We start from the raw sequence: 26,799 nt of genomic DNA on the forward strand, positions 1-26,799 counted from the left end.
GTACAATGGACTCATTCTACACCCATGAAGACTCTCCTGCATGATAGAATACAAAGTGTGATTTAACATATTTTGATTTTTCAGACATTTTGCAAAAGTGAAGTGTTCTTCACAGAGTCTCACATGTTCATTCAGTCTGAAAGATAATATCTGGCAAAAACCACTAATGACCAGATTGTAACAGTCACTTTCCAGTCAATACATTTTGTAAATGCAGGTTGCAGTGACCATGATGCCCAAAACATTTTCAAGTCAAAGGTTCTCTCTCCAATTCTGTGTAGTACTGCGGTAGAAAATAAAAAATTAAAATATTCAATCAGCTAGAACGGCTGAATAAAAAAAGTGTGAAGGGAGAGATATACAGGGTCCTTCACAATTCATATTACAGGTTTTTAGTGGTTGTAGAGTGGTTTTAGTAGGTTAAGTTTTGATAAGGAACCTGAAATTTACCGTTTCAATATAAAATACGTTTGAAGATCGAATCACTTTCACTGCCCATGTGTTGGACATGCTCAACAAGAGTATCTCGCATATTCTGTATGACATGCAACTTGTAACAGGACATCCTCCTCTAGCATTACTTTTCCTCAACAGTAGTTGTTGATACTAGTATTATTTTTTGAATTTTGGACAGGTCAGTATTATTTCAGCTGCTTTTCTGAAAACTTTCATGTAATTTTATACACATTATGTTATATCTCAAGCTAAAATTTACGAAAAGGAATTACTTTATTTTCAATGTCACAATCAATAAGTACTAGCTCTGAATGTAGACTAAAAATTATTTTTTTAAAAACATTTGCAATTACAAATTATTTAGCTCACTTAAAATTTCTACCATTAATTATGCAATCTAATAATGTTTACTATGTTTATTTCTGGATTCATTTATGAAATAATAATCTAAATTAAAAGAAATTCATTTGTCAAGAAAAACTATAAACCCTTTGGAATATGGTTATCACTGCAGATTGAAGCAGTAGTAAGCATGCCTCTGATGTTATCAGACATATTTTTGTATTTTGGGCGAAAGATGTAAGTTCCAATTTGTTAATGTGAAAATTCAAAAGATTATGAAACACTAAAATGTGACAAAATACATTAACGTAACAACAAAAATTCTGCAGCCACAATCATCAAATTTATTTAGATCAATTCAACCATGAGGACCTAAAATGTGAGAATTTCAACTTCAAGAATCAGGCCCCTAACCAACAAGAATTGGAGCCAACTCTACACGAAAAACTAGAAAGTTTATTGTAATCTACACTCTTCTCAAATTTCTCATAAAGGGCTTTGCTTATTGTGAACAATAGCTGGAATTAGAAATGAGGGTGAGACCACAAACTCCATCATAGCCACCGACAGAATGTGCATGTGTTGACTCCAGCAGATTTTCCATTGTATGTCAATTTCTGTATGCGGTTTCTACATCAACATGATGACAAGCTTGAATTTCCACACTTTGAACAGATGAAACTCACTTCAACAGGGAGGCTTTTTTGAACTGTCATAAAACAAACATTTGGGGTGATGAAAATCCTCATGTCACACATTCATGTGGATTTTAGCAACAGTTCAGTACAAATGCATGGGCTGGTATAACTGATAGTTGTCTTCTGAACTGCCTAACATTCCCAGATACTTAACAGTGCTGCAAGAGATACTGGTGAAACTATTGGAAGATTTGCCACTATCATTCCATCGGCAAACATAGTTCCAACAGGAACTGGGAATTGTACCCGCTCATTTTGCGCTGGCATCTGCAAACACCTCAACGAAACATATTGTGAAGGCGGACATGTTGTGGTGGACAAACTCTCTGGCCACCACAATCACCAGATTTCACTCATCTAGACTTTTTCTTGTGGTGCCATCTGAGAGTCTACGTATGAAACCTCTGTAATCTGAAGAATATCTTCTTGAAGAAGTTCTGGCAACAGCAGGAATTATTCGGTGCACACCAGGGTTTGTAGACTGTGTGTATGCAACCATGTGTCACAGATACATCTTGTGGAATGAACAGTAGGGTCGTCATGTAAACAGCTCCTGCAGAGCACCAAAGTCAGAACTCACTGTCTCCGCTGCTTGCATACTGTGAAGCGAGATTTGAAAGTGATCTCATCTACAAACATATTATACATCAAAGAGATACGTTAATGGGTATGGGTTCCTTATCAAAACTTTTCCTACTACGTCCCCTCTACAACCCCTAGAAGCCTGAAATAGGAATTCTGGAACACCCTGTGTATGGAACATACTGATAAACCAAATATTAAAAGAGATTCCATATGATTCTGGAATAAGGAAACATTTTATTGTCAAAAACTAAACATGCAAATTGCTATCTAATTTGCAATTTAGGATTCACCATCTCAAAGGTACATTCTCTGACCACAAAAAGTAAAAGTAGTTGCTCCTTTTGCCAAAATTGAGAGAAGTAGAATAGAAATTTATACACATATATCATTGTTACTTTTGCCTGGAAAATTAAGGAAAGTGAGGTCTTGACAGATTAATTAACACATTTGAAAAGAACATTAAAAATAGTTTTGGAAGAATAATTATTGACAGTCTGCTGACGACGCACACTGACACGGAACTTAAGATTTTCTTGATAGTAAGTGGAGGTCAGCTGCCTCATTCTAGACCTAACAAAAAAATTATTATGTAGGCCTACAAACCACGAGCTCTTACTGGCATTTCAGTCCTATCACATCACAAGCAAGCCACTGAACTTTTCTGATGCTGATTTGTAATTGTGAAAAAAAATCTGGAATGTTATTTATTCATATGGTCACCCAGAATTTTCAAATAATTTCATCTGATTTGTAAGAGCTTTGTCAAGATTTACAATAACAACATTTTCTTATGGGAACTATATACACATTTCTGAGATATAACTACACACATGCCAATAACCTTTCTGCAGTGGTAACATTAGTTCCTGTCAGATCACTGAAGTTCAGTGCTGTTGGCCTTGGCTAGCACTTGGATGGTTGGCTTTCTGGTCTGCCGAGTGCTGTTGGCAATCAGGGCTCACTCAGCCCCTGTGAGGCAAACTGAGGAGCTACTTGACTGCAAATTAGCAGCTCCAATCATGTAAACTGACAACAACTGGGAGAGCAGTGTGCGGACCTTATGCCCCTCCATATCTGCTTCTAGTGACGCACATAAGCTGAGGATGATATGGCGGTCGGTCTGTACCATCGGGGTCTTCCAAGACCTGTTCGGACGGAGTAAAGTAAAAAGTATCTACACACGTACTTACTATGTCCAAGAAGCACACAACAGTTGGCTCATGTCTATTCATGGCAAACTTCAAGTCATCTGCTACTTTTATTAAAGCAGATGATGTGCTGTGATGGTTGTGGGAACCTGCTTGGTATTCACCAAGAAGGTTGTTTGTAATATAGTAGTTGGTTAACTGATCGTGTATTATATACACTAAAGCCTTGGAGTGTGCCTGAAGGATGCAAATAAGTTGGTAGTGGCTTAACTAGTCCCTGTGTCCAGGCTTCAGGGAAAATGCTTGTGCTTAAGGGGTGGTTGAAGTTTAGTCTTGTGGAATATGACGCCATCGTGCCCAGTAGATGCTGACCTGGATTTTTTTTTTTTTTTTTTTTTTTTTTTTTTTTTTTTTTTTTTTTTTTTTTTTTTGTGGTACGGTGAGTAACAAGCTCAAGACAGAATTTTTTGCAGCTACCACAATTTATCCCCATGAAATAATCAACGAGTCTTTATTTCATTTGTGGTTCAGTTGTGGTTGTGGGTAAGTGAAGTGATGGTGCAGTTCCTGACTGGAACAATAGGATCAGCTGCAGCTCTTACTTCGCCTATGCAAAGACCATGCAGGTTTTACCAAGGACAGCTGGTCCATGTCTGTTGTCAGTTAATGAGGGGGTATGCCTGAGATTGGCATTTCTCACAGTGTGGTTGACTGTTTCACCTGTGCTTGTAAGCAATACAATTTTTAGGAGCGGAGCATACTTTGTAAGCCAAATGCGCAGTATCATTGATATTCATGAGCTGTTTTAGGTCATCTTTGTTATTAAATCTATGATGTTTTTCGTTTTTGTCTGGAAAGGTTTGAAAATCATCTCCAAAGCCATTTCTTGCACATCATCTGCACGTTCTGAATCAATGGTGCATTTTGTCTCTGTATATAGTCCACTGTAGTTTCTTTCTTGAATATTGTAGTGAGTACACCATGAAAATTATGTCATGGGCAAAAATTCCAGGTGCAGGTGTTTCAGAAGTACAAATTACTCTGTATAGGAATCTCATTGCAAATATATCCATGACAGTGTGACAACTGGGAATGTTATGGGTAGATACAAGCTGAAGTAGGCCTAAGTTAAATTCCAGGAAAAAATATATGCTTGAATTTTGCACTGGATGGATTTTATAAAAGTTATGTTAGTGTCACCAGCTATAATTATAAGTTCATATGTCAATTAGAGACTTCAGATGGCAGCTTCGAAACAGACCAACCTGCCTACTTTCGGAAGTTTGTAGAGGATGCAGTGTTGAACTTTTTTTTTCTTAGGGATTTGATCTCTAGGAACACATATATTACATTTTTATCATCATTATTGTTGTTGTACATGTGTAACATGGCAGGCAAAAAAAAAGGAAGGTATACCCCCTCGGCCATTGCATCTGTCGTGCCTCAGAAAGACCCAGCCACCTAGATTTACGGAACTGGCTGGAATACTTGGTTTAAGCCACTTGTGTGATATAAGTTTCACATGAATGTCTTGGTCTTGAAATATATGGAAGAATTAATCAAGATGAGCAGGCAGAGAATCGACATTTATGTGTGTGGCATGGAGCATTGTGTTTTCAGTTGTAGTGCACTAGAGGAACAACACTGGGTGGTGAGATGGCATCAGCACATGAAAAATGCATTTAGAATGCAGTAAGGTTATAGAGGGCATGGTGCGTGGGTGCAGGACTGCTGGAGTTGATAGAACAGGCAGTTTCAGTGCCAGGAGGGGAGGTATTGTGGCCAAGGTTAGCATGAGACAACACAGTTGCAGGACAATATAGTCTTATTAGGAGTATGGTAGGATAAAGAATATCAACAAACAGAGCTAATATATCCTGTATGCAACAAAACTAAATGCTACATAAAAATAACAACAGAGTGAAGCGTCTGATGCATAACATAAATTATATGACAATAAATTACTAAATAAAAGAAGATTTAGAGCAAGTTTGTACAGCAACTGATAATGTAAATAAGAAGTAAAAAGGAACTAGTAATAAGGTAAAGTAAAACAGTTAAATTACTAAGCTGTGATGAGTAACACCTATGATATAACAATAAATTGATACATAAAAAGGGAAGTAAGACTAAGATAGTACAGCAACTGATTATGTGAATATGAAATAAAGAGAAGGAGTTAGTAATAAAGCACAGCAGAACAGTTGTACAGCAGCCAAATTATACAGACAGAACTAGCAGCAGTGATAATTGACATACCCTTAGCTCCTAAAACACAGGTTTTTGAGTTCATTTGCATTGCAAACTGATCTGCTTTAAAATATTCCATTTGATTTATTGATTTATACCCACACATATTATTTCTAATTCTGTGGTGAGGCCTTGCATAGTAGCATACTGAATTGCATGAATGTTTTTATCCAAGTTCAGTGACAGTCTATCTGCAGTGAAACAGTGACTGATTTTTAAGGAAATATTCCTTTATATCTTCAAGCATTGCAGCTTCTCTATTAGGCTTGATTATACTGCTTGTCATCAAAGAGAACTGCTTCTGCTTCTTGAATATAAGATGGCAGATCATTTATACATGACAGTAACAAGAGTGGACCCAAAATTTGATCCCGGTAGTACACCATTGGAACTATTTCCAATTTTGAAAATGCCATTTTGCTGAGCACACACTCTGGTTTTCTTAATGTTACAGTCTGCATTGTTTTAGTTGAAAAGGATGAAAACATGTTACAATCAAGATCTCAAATGCCACAATAATTGAGCTTCTCTATGATAATACTGTGAATTGCACAATCAAATGCTTTTGCAAGTCATAGAAAATACCAGTTGCCAATGTTTTGCATTTAAATTTTGTATAATCTGATTCGAGAATTCAAAATGACATGTCCTACAGAAAGATCATTTTGTAGTCAAAACTGAGACTGCGCATCTCATTTTGACTAAAGTGTGTTAGGATTCTTGTATGCATAATCTTTTCCAATTCTTTCTGAAAGGAAGTAGGTAGTGAGTCTGGTCTGTAATTATTAATCTCTGTCTTACTGCTCAATCCCATAAATGGGTCTGACAAGAGCATATTTCAGTATGTCTGGAAATACCTACACCTTCATAGTGATTTACTACATATGTGAATGAATATGTTGCATAGATTAGATTAGTACTTGTTCCATAGATCATGAATATGACACTTTGTAATGATGTGGAATGTGTCAGGTTAATAAAAGGTGTCTCTACAGGATATTACATTACACAAAATATTACATGACGCAATTTTTTTTTTTTTTTTGGTGGGGGGTGAGGAAATTACCCACTTACTATATCCAAAAATTCGTCTAATGAGTAGGAGTTGCCATTCAGAAATTCTTTTAATTTCCTTTTCAATGCTATATGGCTATCTGTCAGACTTTTGATGGGTAAGTGACCAAAAACTTTTGTGGCAGCATAATTTACTCCCTCCTGAGCCAAAGTTAGATTTAACCTTGAGTAGTGAAGGTCAGTGAAGATCATCCTTTCTCCTAGTGTTGTAGCCATGTACACTGTTATTACTTTTGAATTCGTTCGGATTGTTAATAACAAATTTCATAAGTGAAAATATATATTGTGAGGCTACAGTGAAGACCCCCAGCTCTTTAAATAAGTGTCTGCAGGATGATCTTGGATGAGATCCAGCAATTATTCTGATTACACGCTTTTGTGCAATGAACACTGAGTTACCCCAGAATATGATGACATAAGAAAGCAGAGAATGAAAATAGGCATGGTAAGCTAATTTACTGAGATGTATATCACCAAAATTTGCAATGACCCTAATAGCGTAAGTAGCTGAACTCAAACGTTGCAGCAGATCTTTAGTGTGTTTATTTTTTCCATTTCAACCCCTCATCAATGCATACACCTAGAAATTTTGAATATTCTTCCTTAACTACCGATTTCTGATCGAAGTCTATATTTACTAATTGGGTCATTCCATTTACTGTATGGAACTGTATATACTGTGTTTTGTCAAAGTTTAATGAGAGCCCATCTGCGGAGAACCACTGAATGGTTGTCTGTAAAACATCGTTTACAATTTCATCAGTTAATTTTTGTCTGTTGGGTGTGATAGCTATACTTGTATAATTGGCAAAAAGTACCAGCTTTGTATCTTCGTGAATATAGAATGGCAAGTCATTAACATATATTAAGAACAGCAGATGACCCAAGACCGAACCTTGCGGCACCCCATTCTTGATTGTTCCCCAGTTTGAGAAATCACCAGTTTTTTGCATATTATGTGAACTGTGTATTTCAAATTTCTGCACTCTTCCAGTTACGTATGATGTAAACCATTTGAACGCTGTCCCATTCATACCACAGTACTTGAGCTTATCTGGAAGTATTCCATGATTTACACCAGAAGCCTTTGAGAGATCACAAAAAATCCCAACAGGTGACTTCCGGTTACTCAGAGCATTTAATATTTCATTAGTGAAAGTATATATAGCATTTTCCGTTGAAAAACCTTTCCGGAAACCAAACTGACATTTTGTTAAAACTTTATTTTTACAAAGGTGTGAAGCTACTGTACAATACATTACTTTTTCAAGAACTTTGGATAAGGCAGTCAGAAGAGAGATTGGGCAGTAGTTGTTGACATCAGACGTATCCCCTTTTTTATACAGTGGTTTAACAATGGCATACTTCAGTCTATCTGGGAAAATACCCTGCTTCAGAGAGCTATTACATACATGGCTAAGAATCACACTTATCTCTTGGGAACAAGCTTTTATTATCCTGCTGGAAATGCCATCAATTCCGTGTGAGCTTTTATTCTTGAGAGAGTTTATTATCTTCCTAATTTCAGACGGAGAGGTGGGTGGAATTTCAATAGTATCAAATTGTGTGGGTAAGGCCTCTTCCATTAATTGCCTTGCTTCTTCTAATGAACACTTAGATCCTATTTTCTCTACAACATTTAAAAAATGGTTATTCAAAATGTTTTTGACTTTCAGCTTGTTGTTTGTGTTGTGAAGTTTCCATTCGCTTTGATGGTGATACCATCATCCTGTACTCTTGATTGCCCTGCCTCCCCTGTAATAATATTCCAAATTGTTTTGATTTTGTTATCAGAGGTATTAATCTCAGACATGATGCACATGCTTCTGGACTTTTTAATAACCTTTCTCAATGTAGCACAGTAGTTTTTATAATATTTGGCTGTTTCTGAGTCATTACTATTTCTTGTTGTTAGATACAGTTCCCTTTTGTGGTTACAAGATATTTTTATTCCTTTAGAAAGCCAAGGTTTTTTGCATGGTTTCTTATAATTAGATTTAGCTACTTTCTTGGGGAAACACTTGTGGTGCCGATGAGGTCGACACCAGTATCGATCTGAGTATCGTCTTTGAACTAAGCTAAACATTATCTTTGTGCAGTTCCGCCATTCAGTTCTGTGTAAGCCTTACTTGTGTAAAGAGGTGAATAAATGAACTACTGTAAAATGGGAGTGTTGTTTGGTGAAACCGACCTGAACTTCCTCCTCACTGGTGACCCCGAGTTGTAACATCTTCTGTTTTTGCCGTTTTACTGTGTCCGTGGCCCCCGCATCCACTATTTTCGCGAATATTACATCAACACAACATTCGAACAATGACTTCGGCCCAACGACTAGCGCCGGATTTTGTGATCGACATGCATCGTGTTGCGGACGATGTACACCTGCCAGGACTGCAACACGATGCCTCTCACTCGACGATTACGCCGATTTAGCCAGACGTTTTCAAGCCTGCAACCATAAGTGAGGTTAGGAGTGTGCATGACTCTGGCTATCAAACGTCTTTGTTCCCTCCACATGTGCCCTCTCTCATCGACTGTGCAGTTACCTCTTACGGATCTCCGTGCAGTGCGGAACCAATGCCGATTTCTGGAAATGCTTCGTTGGACAACCTACCATCGCCAGGACGATGATTTGCTACGCCACAATCTGTGCCGTACCATTCGGATACCTGCCACGCGACCGGAACTGCTTCATTCACAGGTCAAACTCCTCAGCATCCGACCACGTCCGCGCCTACCTTGGTTCAGCATCAGCACATGCCTTCCTACTTCAATACCTCAGACTGCAACACGAACAATAACTTGTTATCTGTGCCTGACCTCCACCACCGTCCCACTGCTACGCCTCAGTGTTTTGTGCCACGACATTCACCCTATCCGCACACTGTTTTGAGTGGAGTGACTATGAACAGTGAACATTCGCACATTCCGTCCTATGTTCGACATCCATGTCCCACACTATGCTTCTGGACAGCCCGCACCTCCGTAGCCTCCCTGCAACACAGGTGGCCCTGGCTCTGATCGAACACCAAGCTTTCCACGGACTAAAACTTTGAACCTTTTCCTCACCTGTCGCCCACGCGCCGGCTCCAGTCGAGCTTCCGCTACCATCATCGGCACATCTCGGTGCCTCATCCACGTCGGTCTTCCACGACACGTCAATTCGAGCACACCCGCAACGTGTTCAGCTTCCGAAACCACAATCAACACAGTACGGTGTCTCAGCCGTGTCGGCGTTCCACGTCGGGACGGATCGAACTCAACCACAACGTGTCACCTTCATGCTGCCACCTGGACAGCCGTCGTTGTCACATCCCCTGGAGGCACACTCTCCTGGAATACAACAACAACAACAACAACAACAACAGCTCAATTCAGGCAGTGCCCCGACAAACTCAACTCAACCTGTTCTTCCAAACATTCTACAACACTTACCAACACTGCTGCCGTTTAATCCCGACAGAGCAACAACCTGGTTCAAAATTGTGGACAAAGTGTTCGACCATTACAAACTCGATGAGTCAACCAGGTTTCTGTGCCTCATCACCCACCTGCACGACCAGGAGGACTTGATTGCTGACCTGGTCGACGCCTGGGACTCATCTATCTGATACACTCTAGCCAAAGAGACAGTTCTATGTCGGCTTGCACACTCAACTGAGGCAGCAATACAGCAAGTGCTCCACGTTGAGCAACTAGGCAACGACAAACCTTCCCAGCTCTGGAGACGGCTACGTGCCCTGCTCAGTGCCGATCTATTCTCTGACACAGCTCTCCTCACCATCTGGTCAGATAAACTATCTCCTCACATCCGCTTTGCTCTGACTCAAAGGCCTCCTGAACCTGTCAAGCAAAGAATGACGGTTGCTGACAAGCTACATGATGCATCACTGCTCCATTTCGCCAGCCACTGCCTACCTGACAAGTCTCAGGTTCAGGCTCATCGCCCTGTGGCCGGACGCAGCCAGGGTCGTACTGTGTCGACTGTTCCGCTCGCCCCAAGAAGCAGTAAACAAGCAACTGGGACGTCATCGGCTCTTCCCGTGGTCACACCCCCTCCTGCAACCGAACCTGCTGCGACCATCGAACCTTGGCCACCACCACTGGCAGCGAACTTTCCGCAGGAAATGCAACCGTGCTACCCGTACTGTTACTTCCACACACAGTTTGGTGAGGCAGCACGGAACTGCAGACCACCCTGCTACTTCCCAAATGCCAATCACAGGTAGGTTTGGGTGCTGCCTCCTAGGCACAACATGACAGGCACCCCGCCCCTCCCCCCCCCCAGTGCTCCAGTGCTCCATTCTGTGCGGGAACGACCGGATAATTGTGGACGACTTTACATTAAAGACATTTCGTTGGGACACCTTTTCCTAGTGGACACAGTCGCCGATGTTTCACTGCTGCCCATGTCCTTAGCGTTGTCGAACATCCGCCCTCATAATACTTCACTGCAAGCCGCGAATTCCACTAAACTACAATGCTCGGGTTCAACCACACACGTCGTCTCACTCTCCGCAAACTGCAAACTTGAGAGGACTTTTTTAGTGTGCGAAATTGACGGCCCCTATACTAGGTATTGACTTCTTGCAGCACCACAAACTTTCACCGGACCTAGTGCGGAACACTGTGTTTCACCATCCATCCAAGACTCACTTCCCCTGAGCTCCGTCGAGCAACCCACCACGTGACACATCGGTCCGGGCTCATCTCATTCGTACATGCTTGTCTCTGTCGACGACATTACAAGAAACCACGCATAAGTGCCTTGTCGAGCTTGAACACGTCGCTCGCCTACGCAAGGAAAACTCCGAGCTCTCCGTCCGGCTCCATGAAACACAGCTCCAGCTCTCTGATGCAGCAAAGGAATTACAGACACTACAGCAAGGACAAAGCAAGGTCAGTAAGTGTGCCTAATCTGCTTGCATCCTAGCAATCGAGCTTCCGTGTGTTTACCTCCCTCTACTCCTCGTAACTGTGCTATCAAGGCTGCCATAATGTGTACTGACAGTTCTGCAGGGCCACACCCTCCTAATATGGCAGCGTTTGACACTTGGCTGGACACAAGTGTGCTTGCGCGACGAGTGTCACGTGTTTCCGAACTGACAGCTCCTACCCCACCCCTCGCGGACTGCACCTCATACAATGCAACTTCGGCTCATGCGTGCCGCCGTGCGACCACCACTGACAATGCAAACAGTGCACTCGTGCCAAGCGTTTCACCAGTGACTGTGCTGTCACAGGCCGCACCCTCGGGCAATGGTCTCACTAACACTTCACGAGCTCTACCGAGCTCACCCGACCACGGTGCCACTGCGGCCATCCTGTCACATTGACTCCTGGGACACTTCGCCGCCTCAGCACCCGTCGGATCCGCCGAGTGGCTCCGAACACCACGACCTCGCCTCGCCTGCCCTGCCCGCCACACATTGTAAACAAACCGCCTCCCGTGCCGCCGGCAACATTTCTGTCATCACCAACGGCACGGTTCACAAGCTTCGCCTCACACCAGGCCCCCCGATCTCCAATAAACCACATTGACTTTGTCCCGAGCACCTCTCCGACCTTAAAAAGCAGATTTCTGAACTTCTATGCTCCAGCATCATTGAACCCTCTGCCAGTAGCTGGTCTATGCCCATTCACATGACACCCAAGAAAGACGGGTCCTGGCACATGTGCGGAGACTACCGTCGACTAAACGCACGAACATTTATGGACACCTACCCCATACCCAACATTGCCGACTTTACCAGTTCCCTCGCAGGTGCGACCACGTTCTCTGTCATTGATTGAAAATGGGCCTACCACCAGATCCCCATGGCTCCTGAAGACGTCGAGAAGACAGCAATCACCACCCCAATCGGGTTATTTCAGTTCCGATTCATGCCGAGGCCTGCACCATCACGCATCCTCACCCCAATGCGCAGCTTTTCATCACCACAGACGCGAGCGATACTGCCATCGGCACTGTCCTTAGCCAGACAGTCAATGGCCAAGCTTCGCCTCTGCAATTCTTCTCGCACAAGCTCACTAATGCTCAATGGAAATATTCCGCGTTTGATAGGGAGTTGCTCGCGGTCTACGAAGTGATCAATATCTCAGTTCACCACCGATGTCAGGCACATAAAGGGTGCTGACAATATAGTTGCTGATTTCCTTTCACGAGTCGACGCCGTTCATTTGCTGTTAGACCTCTCTGAATTGCCTAACCTCCAACCTGCCAATGAGGACACGTAAATCCTGATTTCAGACTCTACCTCTTCACTACAGTTCGTCCGCACCACATTCCCTGGCATTTCTGGTGAAATCTGGTGCGACTACAGTACAGGAATGTTATGCCCCCTCATCCCAACCACGCTCCGTCGAGCTGTCTTCAACGCACTGCATAATTTAGCCCACCCCGGTGTTCATGCGTCCGCCCGCCTCGTAGCGGAGCACTTTGTGTGGAGAAATGTCAACAAGGACTGCCAGCAATGGGCACCCTCTTGCGTCGCATGCCAATGCTGCAAAGCACACAAGCACACTTTACCCCCCCCCCCCCTCTCAGTGCCTTTTCGATCCCTCCTGGGCGTTTCCAGCATATTCATATTGACATTGTTGGCCCTCCCCCCCCCCCCCCCCCCCTAACGGCTTTCGTTATGTTCTCTCATCCATCGACCGAACAACTTGCTGGGTCGAGGCTGTCCCCCTCCCCAATATCATGGCAGAAACTGTTGCTCGAGCTTTCGTCGAGTCATGGGTATCGCGTTTCAGATGTCCAGCTAGCATCACGACTGACCAGGGCAGACAATTTGAGTCGACCCTGTTCAACGAGATTTGTAACATTTGCGGCATCCAGCACATCCATACCACAGCATATCACCCGCAAAGTAACGGGCTAGTTGAGCGCTGGCACCGCACTTTCAAGGCGGCTCTTCGATGCCATGACTCTCTATGGACGGAGGCCCTTCCCCCTGTGCTACTCGGCATTCGTGCGATCTATAAGGAAGACCTCAAAGGCACAATAGCCAAGTTTGTATACGGCCAGGACATTGTTCTCCCTGGCGAACTTGTGAGCCCTTACGCTTCTCTCCCTCAGTCTGACTTACCTTCCTTCGTGGACCGCGTCAAGACGCCACTTCATCAACCTCCACATTCCTCCACCCGCCAGCCATTCCCGCCCTAAGGTTCACGTCCTGAAATCTCTTGACAATTGCGAGTATGTCATGCTCCGAGATAACACTGCCCGTGCTCCCCTCCAACCTCCATATACCAAGTTCTCCAGCACTCAGCCAACACCTATGACATCCACATAAAAGATTCAGCTGTTACAGTCTCTCTCAACAAACTTAAGCCTGCTCATGTCGAGCCCGCTTCTGCCCCCCTTCAGGCCACGACCACGCCACTCACTGTCATGGCTCACGACACTCCAACCACTCCCTCCACACCGGACTTACACACTCGGTCGAGTGACTTCCAGCTCCAATCGTCGAGCTCCGACCTCGCCCTCTACTCCGTTCTTACGCACTCCGTCAAGTGATCACATGCTCCCCACGTTGAGCTTACATACAATGATGCTCTCGCCGCCAGGCCCTTCTCTGGTCCCTTCGACCTCTCCCCCGTCGCCTGCCTCGGCCTGTCGAGGTTTCTCATGACCCCCCCCCCCCCCCAAATCTTGAAGCCCTCGCTCGAGGTGTTTGTGCCTGTCCCCTCGGACATAATCCATGACATCTCTATAATACTACACGATGACACTCTGTTCGTCATGTGTTTTCCTCCATCCGGTTCTCATGACACAGCCTCCGCCATTCCCTGCCACCTGGTGAAACGTGTTCCCCTCTCGCCCGACGTCGACCTGGACATGCTTCGTGTGTTCGCCACGCCCACTGGAGACATTTTCGTCGTCGCTCTGTTCCACCCGCAACCCGCCGGCCTCCCTGCCGACACATGACCAGCACGCCCTTCACGACACCTACCGACGCAGCTCCCCGTCGACGGGGGGGGAGGGGGGGGGGGGGCTATGTCGCGCCGATGAGGTCAACACCAGTATCGATCTGAGTATCTTCTTTGAACTAAGCTAAACATTATCTTTGTGCAGTTCCGCCATTCAGTTCTGTGTAAGCCTTGCTTGGGTAAAGAGGTGAATAAATGAACTACTGTAAAATGGGAGTGTTGTTTGGTGAAACCGACCTGAACTTCCTCCTCACAGTTTTCAAATTCTCTTACAAGTGTATCATGAAATAAGTTATATTTTAAATTAGCATCAGATTACTTGTACTCCTCATCCCAGTCTAACTGCTGAAGATGTTCCCCAAAATTTCTAATTTTTTAGTCATTAATTGAACACACAACTTTGGAGGGTAGTTTTGAATAACTGAATGGAGCTATGTCATATACTATAACTAGCTGAGCACCATGATCAGAAAGGCCATTCTCAACAGGACAAGACTTTTATGTTTTTAAACTTATCTTGGTCTATAAAAGTGTTATCTATCAATGTGCTGCTGTCCTTTACTACTCGAGTTGGAAATTAATGACAGATGTCAAATTGAAAGAACCGAGCAAGACTTCCAGGTCATTCTTCCTATCACTCTCTTTCAGTGAATCAACACTGATGTCCTCCCAAATAATAATTTGCTTTCCCCTATCTGATAGATAGCACAACAAGGCATCCAAGTTTTCCAGGAATAAATGAAAGTTTCCTGAAGGGGACCTATATTCTGTTACAATTATAAAAGAGTCCTCCTTCAGTTTAAGTTGACAGGCACATGCTTCTATATGTTGCTCTAGACAAAGCTTTTTGTATCTAAGCTTTTTACACAGTGATAACTTTTGACATATATGGCAACTCCTCCTCTCATCTTATTCTCTCTACTCATATGTACAGCTAGTTTATACCCACTGATATTTACCTTTTCCATATCAGACACAATGTGATGCTCAGGCAGGCATAGTACATCTATTATATTATCAGATTCACTGTCATCTAAAGAAACCAGGAACTCATCTACTTTATTCTTCAATCCCGGAATATTATTTTTTACTTTACTTTTGCAAGAATCTACTTTTTTCTTTAATCCACCTATATTTTGGTTAAATATGGTAACATTATTATTTACTTTACTGTTGTGAGAATATTGTGAGTTTTGGACCTCTTTAGCACCTGCCTGCCTGAACTTCTCATATATTAGTCTAAAAAAGAGGTAGTACATCCATGAGTACTAGTGTCCCCCCTAATGGATTTCACTAACAACCTTTCCAGTTTACCCTTCCCTTTCCTATTGAGGTGTAGGCCATGCCTTGTGATATCCCCCCTATCAATAGCATCAACAGGAACCAATCCAATGTCTGACAGAGTGGCTGCCCTATGCAACTGATCCAACTCCATATTTACCCTCCTGACAGAGCCGCACGAAAGCAGGCACCAGCCCAACATTGGTATGGGTCATTGCAGAGACTATTTTCACCAGGTCACACACAATACTGTAGCCCTGATTCCTATCAATACTGTTGCCCACTCCACCCACTGTCATCACATGATCCTGCTTTGAGAAACCCTTGCACAAGGAACCTATATCCTCTACCACCTGTCTAAGACATGCACTTGGCTTGAAAAAGTTTGTGACCTGGTACCTGTCACCTAACTTTTCCCTGCAAAATCTGGCCCATGCCTCTTCCATGGCTGCTACCTAGCATCAGAACTTTCCTCTTACTTTCTACTTGTTTTGAAACAGTTGGTTTCCTAGTGAGATTCTGTTGCATCTTAACTACATCTACTGGAGCCTCTTCCTTGCTTAACTGTGGTAGCAAGGCAAATCTATTGGTTGTGCCAAATGGGAAATTGTAAGACACTGTTCTCTTTCTGTAGCCCCTGTTCCCAGCTACCACTTCCCACCACTGTTTACCCTCCTCCCCCCTTAACCTCTTCAGTTCCTCCCTCGTTCTGTCCAAATCAGCCTGAAGGGCTCTAATTTTCTCCTCCTGTTCAGGTATAATCCTATCTCCATATAAGCGAGAACAAGATTACTGTAGTTTATTCAAGATATTATCAACTCTTTCTGGTATTGAGGGAGTTAACTACATTCTTACTTGCTATCACAGAGCATGGAGTATTTGAGATATGCCCATTATGTATATGGCATTGCTTCTTACATGTACTCTATAGCTTCATCTCCTGAACTGTCCATGTCAGCCTCCTGCATTTTCCAGGAAGCGATTGCTCAATAAGTTGGCTAGCTGTCAGCTATTATTTACTGTTTGGCTGTTTTTTTTTTTTTTTTTTTTTTTTTTTTTTTTTTTTTTTTTTTTTAACAAAAAAACCTCAGACTCCTTATCTAATTTCCCAGTTTCTCTCTTAACTGCTACCAATATAGAAAATTTTATCTAAGTTATTCATTTCCGACACTAAACAAATGTATTTTGACTTCTTTAGCCCACAGCCTTGCTGCAGTGTAACACTGGTTCGCCTCAAGTCACAGAAATTAAGGGCTGTTGAGCTTGGCTAACACTTTGATGTGTCACTGTCAGCGTCTGCTGAGCGCTGTTGGCAAACAGCTTGAACTCAGCCCTAGTGAGGCAAACTGAGGAGCTACTTGATTGAGAAGTAGTGGCTCTAGTCTCATAAACTGACAACAGTCAGGAGGTTGATGTGCTGACCACATACCCCTCCATATCCACATCCAGTGACGCCTATGGACTGAGGATGATATGGCAGTTAGTTAGTACCATTGGGCTTTCAAGGCCTTTTCGGTTGAATAGTTTTTGGTTGAATAGTTTTTGGTTTCTTAATCACTTTCCTTTACACAATGTACTACTTCTGTAATATGAAATCAGATGGAAATCTCTGTTTGTTCCAGACTTGACACAAAATTTCCTTTTCCTTTTACACTGTATTTTGATTCCTTTTGTAATACAAGACTGTCTTGAAGTCTCATTAATGCCACACTTCATTGTTTTCTTAAGATAGCTGCTGTTAAAAATTTGGAATTAACATCTGTCACATTATACACATTCTACTCGTCGGCTTCCTGTGAGGCTGCCAAGAAAGTTTCTGTTGCCTGTTCATTAATTCCTTTGTTTTCCATTATGCTAATTCACTATAACCAGATAAGTCATTTAGTATGGCTAGTTGTGCACCCATGGCCTCCATTCACTACTCGATAAATAGATACATTATTGATTGAGCGTTTATCTACAAAACTGTTGTGTATTAGTGTAGTGTTCTCCTATTTGAAAATAGTTTATTTTAACCGAATTTTATAGAAAATAAATATTAAACTCTCCACAGACTATCTGCTTTTTGTCTGTCAGATATCATGTTAATGACTCAAATATTTCTAATTATACTTGAAAATTTCATGGTGGGATCTATACACTGCAACAACTATAAATGACTTTTATAGTAGCAACAACTCACAAGCACAGGCTTTGAATTGCTGGTTTTAATACATTTAAACTTGACAACATTTTTAACAAACATCAAAACACCTGTGGTTCATGGTGTGGGTTCCTGTAGTCATGTCCTAGTTCATGAACCACGGGCAACGTATGAGTGGCCAAGTAAGTGGTCCCGACAGTCGGGATACCAGTTACTTTGGAATAAGGCTGGGCATCTCGGACATATTCTGAGTCGTGGTCACCTTTGTGCTCATACGGCAAAGACTACCAAATCCACCGGTTAGTCCCTCAGCCGTTAGGGGTAAAACCCAATGGGACTCGGGGCAAGTAAGGCTAGCAACCTGCTTCCCTGGTACTTTAAATATGATGCTGGCAACAATCAGAGCAAAATGCCTCGGACCTTTGGAGGTGACGGAGTCCCACCTCTAACTGTCAAACCAGGGACTCCTAAGATACGACTTGGCAAACAAATGGTAATGAGATGGGGAGCTATTAATATCAATGGGGGCTACTCTGGGAAGAAGGTAGAGCTGGCAGAGGCTGCAAGTAAGATGGGGCTGGACGTTTTAGCTGCTAGTGACATTCGGGTAAGGGGTGAGAAAGAAGAGGAAGTGGGAGAATACAAGGTCTACCTGTCAGGAGTCAAAGCAAGAATAGCACAATGGGGTGTAGGGCTTTACATCAGGAAAGAAATGGAACCCAGCGTAGTTGCAATAAGGTATGTAAACGAAGAAGAAATCGTGGGAAGACTTTGGAAACAGGTTGGAGACTATGGGTCAAGCTGTTGGAAAACCATTCTGGAGTGTAATTAGCAGTCTTCGAAAGGGAGGTAAGAAGGAAATGACAAGTATTTTGGACAGGTCAGGAAAACTGCTGGTGAATCCTGTGGATGCCTTGGGCAGATGGAGGGAATATTTTGAAGAGTTGCTCAATGTAGGTGAAAATGCGATCAGTAATGTTTCAGATTTCGAGGTAGAATGGGATAGGAATGATGATGGAAATAGGATCACATTTGAGGAAGTCGAAAAAATGGTCAATAGATTGCAGTGCAATAAAGCGGCTGGGGTGGATGAAATTAAGTCGGAACTCATCAAATACAGTGGAATGTCAGGTCTTAAATGGCTACACAGGATAATTGAAATGGCCTGGGAGTCGGGACAGGTTCCATCAGACTGGACAAAAGCAGTAATCACACCAATCTTTAAACATGGTAACAGAAAAGATTGTAACAACTACAGAGGTATCTCTTTAATCAGCGTTGTGGGTAAAATCTTCTCAGGTATTGTTGAAAGGAAAGTACGAGTATTAGTTGAGGACCAATTGGATGAAAATCAGTGTGGGTTTAGGCCTCTTAGAGGTTGTCAGGACCAGATCTTTAGCTTACGGCAAATAATGGAGAAGTGTTATGAGAGGAACAGGGAATTGTATCTATGCTTTATAGATCTAGAAAAGGCATATGACCGGGTTCCTAGGAGGAAGTTACTGTCTGTTCTACAAGATTATGGAAATTATGGAATAGGAGACAAACTTTTGCAAGCAATTAAAGGTCTTTACATGGATAGTCAGGCAGCAGTTAGAGTTGACGGTAAATTGAGTTCATGGTTCAGAGTAGTTTCAGGGGTAAGACAAGGCTGCAACCTGTCTCCACTGTTGTTCATATTATTTATGGATCATATGTTGAAAACAATAGACTGGCTGGGTGAGATTAAGATATGTGAACACAAAATAAGCAGTCTTGCATAAGCGAATGACTTAGTGGTGATGGCAGATTCGATTGAAAGTTTGCAAAGTAATATTTCAGAGCTAGATCAGAAATGTAAGGACTATGGTATGAAGATTAGCATCTCCAAAACGAAAGTAATGTCAGTGGGAAAGAAATATAAACGGATTGAGTGCCAAATAGGAGGAACAAAGTTAGAACAGGTGGACAGTTTCAAGTACTTAGGATGCATATTCTCACAGGATGGCAACATAGTGAAAGAACTGGAAGCGAGGTGTAGCAAAGCTAATGCAGTGAGCGCTCAGCTACGATCTACTCTCTTCTGCAAGAAGGAAGTCAGTACCAAGACTAAGTTATCTGTGCACCGTTAAATCTTTCGACTAACTTTGTTGCACGGGAGCGAAAGCTGGGTGGATTCAGGTTACCTTATCAACAAGGTTGAGGTTATGGATATGAAAGTAGCTAGGATGATTGCAGGTACTAGTAGATGGGAACAATGGCAGGAGGGTGTCCACAATGAGGAAATCAAAGAAAAACTGGGAATGAACTCTATAGATGTAGCAGTCAGGGCGAACAGGCTTAGATGGTGGGGTCATGTTACACGCATGGGAGAAGCAAGGTTACCCAAGAGACTCATGGGTTCAGCAGTAGAGGGTAGGAGGAGTCGGGGCAGACCGAGGAGAAGGTACCTGGATTCGGTTAAGAATAATTTTGAAGTAGTCGGTTTAACATCAGAAGAGGCACCAATGTTAGCACTGAATAGGGGATCATGGAGGAACTGTATAAGGGGGGCTATGCTCCAGACTGAACACTGAAAGGCATAATCAGTCTTAAATGATGATGATGATGATCATCATCATCAAAACACCTTTCTCCAATAGGAATAGGCTGCTACTTTATAGTCTTCTATGTTAAACACATGGAGTCCAGTGTTTACACAGTGTTCAAACAGACGTAATACATAAAATTCCTTTAGGCATTATACATCACATAAACAGAAAAAAGTTCATTGCCTTTGTTTTTTAGTCTTCTAATACACTGATGTATCACAGTAAGCTTATTTAAACACTTATTTTTTGTGTGACACTTCATTTATCTGGACCCATTTTAAAGCAGTATGTCTTAATCAGGCATTTAGCCTAAAAAAGGTTATAACTATAAATAGTTTACCTTTGATGACAGTGCCTGCCCATGTTTTTTCATCAGCTAGCAGTTCACCTAATCTCTTTCACACTCTGTTAGGTTGTAGGCAATGTGTTCTGTATCCCCATCTTCCCATAGCAACAACAGACACTGCACCAATATTAACCCCACCTGAAGTCATCAGTAACCTGGTCAGTTCCTGGTTAACTTGCATGACAGCTGTGTTCATCCAGGGCTGACTGCTTAATTAAAAAAATAAACACATTTGTGCATGACATCGTTGCAAATAGCTTATCCAGGTCACTACCGACACTACAGCTCTATTCTTGACCATACTGTTGTCTGTCACGCAAGTTTAAATACCTGGTCCTCTTTATTCAAATCCCCAGCCAGTGCGTCAATCTCCACTATTACCCAGACTATGCTAGCACTATGTTTTACAATACCCGTACTTAAGACCGGGTGTAGTTTCTCCTGCAGCTGTTACCCTACACATTTGCCTACCTACAGTCAATTTGGTATAAGAAGATGGAGTGGGCTGGGAGTAAGTGCCTCATGCATTTACCTCAACCAGTCACATAACACAATTCTGTATACATCTCTATGGGAATGCCTCAGTGTTGCTGGTGTTCTATAGATGGCTATCGTTTTCACCTGCAGCTGTTTGCAGTTTCGAATTGAAAGCTGGCAACAGCACTGCTAGCCATCAGGGATGATCTTCCACTAACTCGACTATAGCAGCAAGACTATTGTTGTTCTATTCAAGCCTCGTTACGCTGTGGAAGCATGCACATTTGCTACCCACAGTCAAACTATTATAAATATTTACACAGACACCTACATCAACATCCACACTCTGCAAACACTGAAGTGTAAAACAGACGACACTATCCATTGTACAAATTACTACTGCTTTTTCCCTGTTTCATTCATATGTGGAGTGAGGAAGGATGATTGCTTAAACACATCTGAGCAAAGTGTAATTACTCTAGTCTTGCCTTTGAGACCCTACAGGAATAGTGTCTAAATGTCTTTAGTATAATCTTAGGTTCATCACTTAAAAGTTGGTTCCTGAAACTAACTAAGTAGGCTTTCATGAGACAGTTTGCATTTATCCTCAAGCCTTTGCTTGTCCAGTTCTTATACCATCTCTGTGACAGTCAACCCATGTGTCAAACCATTCATGCTGCCCTTCTTTGTATACATTCAATATCCCCCGTGAGCCATATTTTAAGAGGAGTCAGAGTTGGCTTTCAAGTGCTTCAGCTTTAGTTTGATATGTAACTCAACAGTGATGTAGAATCTGTTCTACCCTAATGAAATTCAAGAAAATATATTTTGAAAAACGAATAGGATGAAGCAGTATAGTGGTAGGTCGCTAGAGACAGAGAGAGTGTACAAGTCAAGTTTCTACGATTCTTTTGTTAATGGAAACCTTGATGGGATCTACAGAACTTGATAAATGAATATGGGAATATAAATTTCATGAAGATGTCGGTTGCAGTTATTATAGCTGTACAATGTACTCTATACATTATTAAAGAGATACCCAAGCTATATCATGAGAAAAACCTTAAAATGTATTGTAAAATATCTTTAGTTTAACATTTATGAACATGAAATCCCATTAAATGTGATTGGATACTGACTCAACATTTTTTGACAGTTGAAGGTAAAGGAATAACACCTCTAAATAATGAAAGGTGCACTGGTGTTACTGTGACTTCATCCATTGTTTGCAATGCTGTTGTGACTTGTCATTATGAATTAGCCTACTTATCAATACTTGAAGCTACACACTTTATATATTATATACTACACGGTGGAGCGAAAGTCTTGTAGAATAAATAATCAAGTTTGTTTGCATATTTTTGTTGCAGGTACTAGATGAGTAGAGAGCATTGTAATGGCCGTTGTTAAATGGAATCAGACCAGCAGTGTGTCCTATCTTCCACGAGCAGGGCAGCCTTCAATTAGTGTAGAAAGTGTTGGTGTTGTACAACAGGCATTCTTACAAAGCCCTTCCAAATTTACTTAACATACATCTTGCAAATTAGAGACTCCTAGGACCACAGTGCAAGGAATTCTACGCAACAGATTGCACTTCATGCACCAGATATAACACACGCATTACAACCTGATGATGGAACTTGTCGAGTAGCTGTTGCAACAGATATTGGCACAAATCAATAACAGCAGTGAGTATCTTATACAAATTCGCTTTTCATATGAGGCTACTTTCTGGTAAAGTTAGAAAGCACAATGTGAGGATATGGGATTCATAGCATTAAATCACATTGGGGATTCCCTTAAAGTGAATGTGTGGTACAGTTTGATGCACAACAGATTCGCTGGGTCTTTCTTCTTTGTCGAAAAGTCAGTAACAGCTAACACCTATCCAGTTACGTTACAATGTTTTGTGGAACCTCCACAGAGATACTTGCTGACTGATGTGATTTTCCAACAAGGTGGTACATCAACGCATTGGGGATTGCAAGTAAGAAATTTTCTAAATGAAACATTTCGTGACTGGGGGATTGGGAATGATGGTCCCATTGGCTGGCCGGAAATACGGAAGCGTCCGATCCCACCCGTCTGCTTTGACCCATGACGTCACAAATATGGCGGAAACGACCATAAACCACGATTCCAATATGACGCGTATAAAGTCGGTACGTACCCATTATAAGGACGAAAATACATCGAAAAACAAACACATACACTTTCCACAAAAAGCCTAATGACACTAATGGGACAAGGGCGGAAAATGGGGTGTTATTGGGTGGGGGCAAACTAAATATAAACAAATTTAGACACCCACCCCCATACAAAACGACGAAAAATACCGACATCACAAAACTCCCTAAATACCACTAAACACAATATCATCTGGAATCGGACACTTCCCTTGACCTATAGAGCTCAACAGCAGCTCCCGATCCCATAAATTAGGATCCAACACTTCCCTTGGCCTATATAGCTCAAAAACATCTCCCGATACCAATATCAACATACACAGCCATACATTGGGATCGAACACTTCCTTGACCTGTGCACTGTTAATTTTATCCGTCATATCCATTCCTGAACAAAAACAACAACCGATTAATTTTACTAAAATTACCACACGATGTACAGCGAACAACACTAAATTAACATTCACACAAAATCGTTAACTCACTGAAACAAATTCCACTACAAACACAGCCGACACACTAACAATTCTGGATAATGAGCAAAAGCAAACTGAGCCCATTACATCACACAAACGAAAACCCTGAACTTACCACCAGAGAGCACAACAAACCACAACACGACGACATCTACAAACACGCCACACTCACAAACCAAACTCCGCGCCGTCATAACGTCACACACAACACCCTTACGTCACGGGTCAAAGCCGACGCGTGGGATCGGACGCTTCTGTCGACCCAGCTGGCCTGCACGATCACCAGACATAACGTCTTTAGGTTTCTTTTTGTGAGGTTATGTAAAAGACGAGATTTACACTACACGAGTACCTGATGTTAATGCATTAAGAAGAATAATAGCAGGTGTTGTTGCTGGTACTACACAAGAAATGTAGTCAAACGTATGACCTGAAATTGAACATCAATAAGATATTCTTTCAGAAGAAATGGTGCAATGTTGTAGTTAATGGACATCTCAACAAAAACTTTACAATGTATTCTTTGATTTGTCACAAACCATAAATTTGTACAGCCTATGCTTTTGTACAACAAATATTGATTACTGTATGAACACTTTAGGCCCACCCTGTATCTTAGCTTACTTTCCTGAAAATATTTCTGTAATTACATTTTGACCGATCTAATACCAATTATCAGGTGTAAGAGAGAACAAAACACTCAAAAACTTTAATCTGAACTGCATATGATATAAGAATTCTCATTCAGTATCAATTGGGCATACATTGACATTGTTTCCAAGCTCTACAGAAATGTAAATAAAGTGAGTGACACATCAAGTGCTTAATGTTCCATCTTATTTCTGACAATGAACAAGATCTATTTGCAAATTAAAAATAACCTTCTTGCCTTCAAATTTTGTTAACAGTACCATGTAAAAATAGATTTAGGCTGTCACATTTGCTTATACAGTGCTATGTGGCCTATCTATATAGCCTAAATCATTGTTAGCATTATGTTCACTATGACCTCTGGAAGAACAAGTGAGGCTTATTCATCACATCACAAAATAATATGTCATCTCTCAACACATCATGATACCAATTAATCCCAAGTCATAGAATACTTGTCTTTCACAGCACAGTGTCAAAATGTTGAACATAAGTTACTGAGAGAGGAAATAACAAAATAAATAATTATGATTATTGACACTGTCTTCCACTTAGGTTATCACTAGTATTGGTCCGTGCAACGTTCAATAGTTTCGTAGTTCAAAACCTTTCAAACAGCAGCAAATTCTGAACTAGCAATGTATACTCTGCAAAAAGAACTATCACCAACATGCACTCCTTCCTTTCTTTATCAAAACTAGGCTTGTATACCTCATTTATCACCTATTTTCCTGAATATTTGCACTTTAGATATTTTCAGTGACAGGTAGTAGGCCTATGTGTGTAACCATTTTACATGTTTTCGCCTCTCTACGAATTTCGCTGTAATCACAACATTCATGAAAAATTAACCCCAAATAACAAACGATCTAAAAACTCTAAAATGTAAGTGAAACAAAAAATGAGTAAGTCTGAGAATGGATGTTAAACAGCCGAAATCACATTTCCCCAGCGTCAGCACAGCAAATGATGAGTTTTGGAATACCCTGGAAACGAATGAACTGTGCCAGTGACGAGGCGTTTTGCGTGCGAACTGCCGTAAGAACTTCTAATGTTAATGAGATCTCCAGGCTTTAACTCTAAATTTATTTGATTTTTGTAAAATATTTTCATGTACAACAAATAAACTCATCCAACGTCATGATGACCATTAAATGTTTTCTTGTCAGTGATGACGCTCATTTGGGATCAGAATGTACTCGACACCCTACATTGTAATCCTCCTTACTCACCACGAAAGTTTCTGCCTCCAGAACTCTTCAGTTTTCCAGAAACTGCAGTCGGAACAAGTGTAATCGAAGAAAACATCCCCTAGGAGTGAGCCTGGTAATCTTCCTGCACTTACACAATTCGGATGCACATTTTTCCTACACACATTACACGTTATAAACGGTTCTTTATCATTAGCGCATTTAAAACACGATCTCATTTTTAATTTAAAATGTATTGCACTTGTTTACATTGATTAGAACGCACATCTACATCTTTTCAAAACACACTATCTCCATTTTAAATCAGCCGCGTAGTGCTTTTATCTTCGACGTGCGCTTATTTCCCAAGCGAAAAAAATCTTTCCGAGCAAAGTTTCTCACTTTTACCAGCAGCCAAAGAGCGCTCACACTCGTTCCTAGCACCTCTGTCTAGGGACAGCAAATCTTGATGCCGATCGGCTAGCCTCGTGCCTGCAGCCCGAAGCGCTATTGGGGGTAGATACCGAAATCTTTTAATACTCACAGCAACCTTCTGGGTATAATTTATAATTTATTCAATTTCGAAGATTGTTACTGGTGTAAATATTCACATATACAGATAAGAGACTTTAGGTACGTAAAAATTTCATGATATTTATAACAATGACACATTATTACATATCATCGTCATCATCATCAAATTGGCTATCGAGGACCCTGTCGGTCATGCACCGACCTCACAATGCTCCTCCATAGATGGCAAAATTCTGCATTCTGGTTCCAGTTGTGTTGTCACAGACTAGCTTGCAAAGGTCTTTCTGTGGCTCATCCTCTCATCGCTTCCTGGGTCTTCCGATTGAACGAGTACCATCAGGTCTTCCATAAGTACGGCTTTTGCCCGAAAGGTGTCTGGTCTCCTAGCAGTGTGACCTGCCAAGTTTATTCTCCACGCTTTCAGTATTTGAACAATGTTCGGTTGCCTCATCAGCTCCAT

The 26,799-nt window shown here is 41.7% G+C and overlaps 1 protein-coding gene across 4 annotated transcripts in view; it reads right to left on the reverse strand.

The window, feature by feature from the left end:
• Positions 1 to 26,149, reverse strand: part of LOC124795151 (cysteine-rich protein 2-binding protein) — a 176,015-nt gene extending 149,866 nt beyond the window's left edge. For all 4 annotated transcript variants that reach the window (XM_047259037.1, XM_047259036.1, XM_047259039.1 and 1 more), the window contains exon 1: positions 25,848 to 26,149. In XM_047259037.1, the coding sequence (XP_047114993.1) occupies positions 25,848 to 26,044 (197 nt within the window). In that variant the 5' untranslated portion in view covers positions 26,045 to 26,149. The remainder of the gene's footprint in view (positions 1 to 25,847) is intronic.
• Between the last annotated feature and the right edge of the window lie 650 nt (positions 26,150 to 26,799).

The sequence above is a fragment of the Schistocerca piceifrons genome, chromosome 4, assembly GCF_021461385.2.
Source record: "Schistocerca piceifrons isolate TAMUIC-IGC-003096 chromosome 4, iqSchPice1.1, whole genome shotgun sequence".
NCBI classification, from domain to species: Eukaryota; Metazoa; Arthropoda; class Insecta; order Orthoptera; family Acrididae; genus Schistocerca; species Schistocerca piceifrons.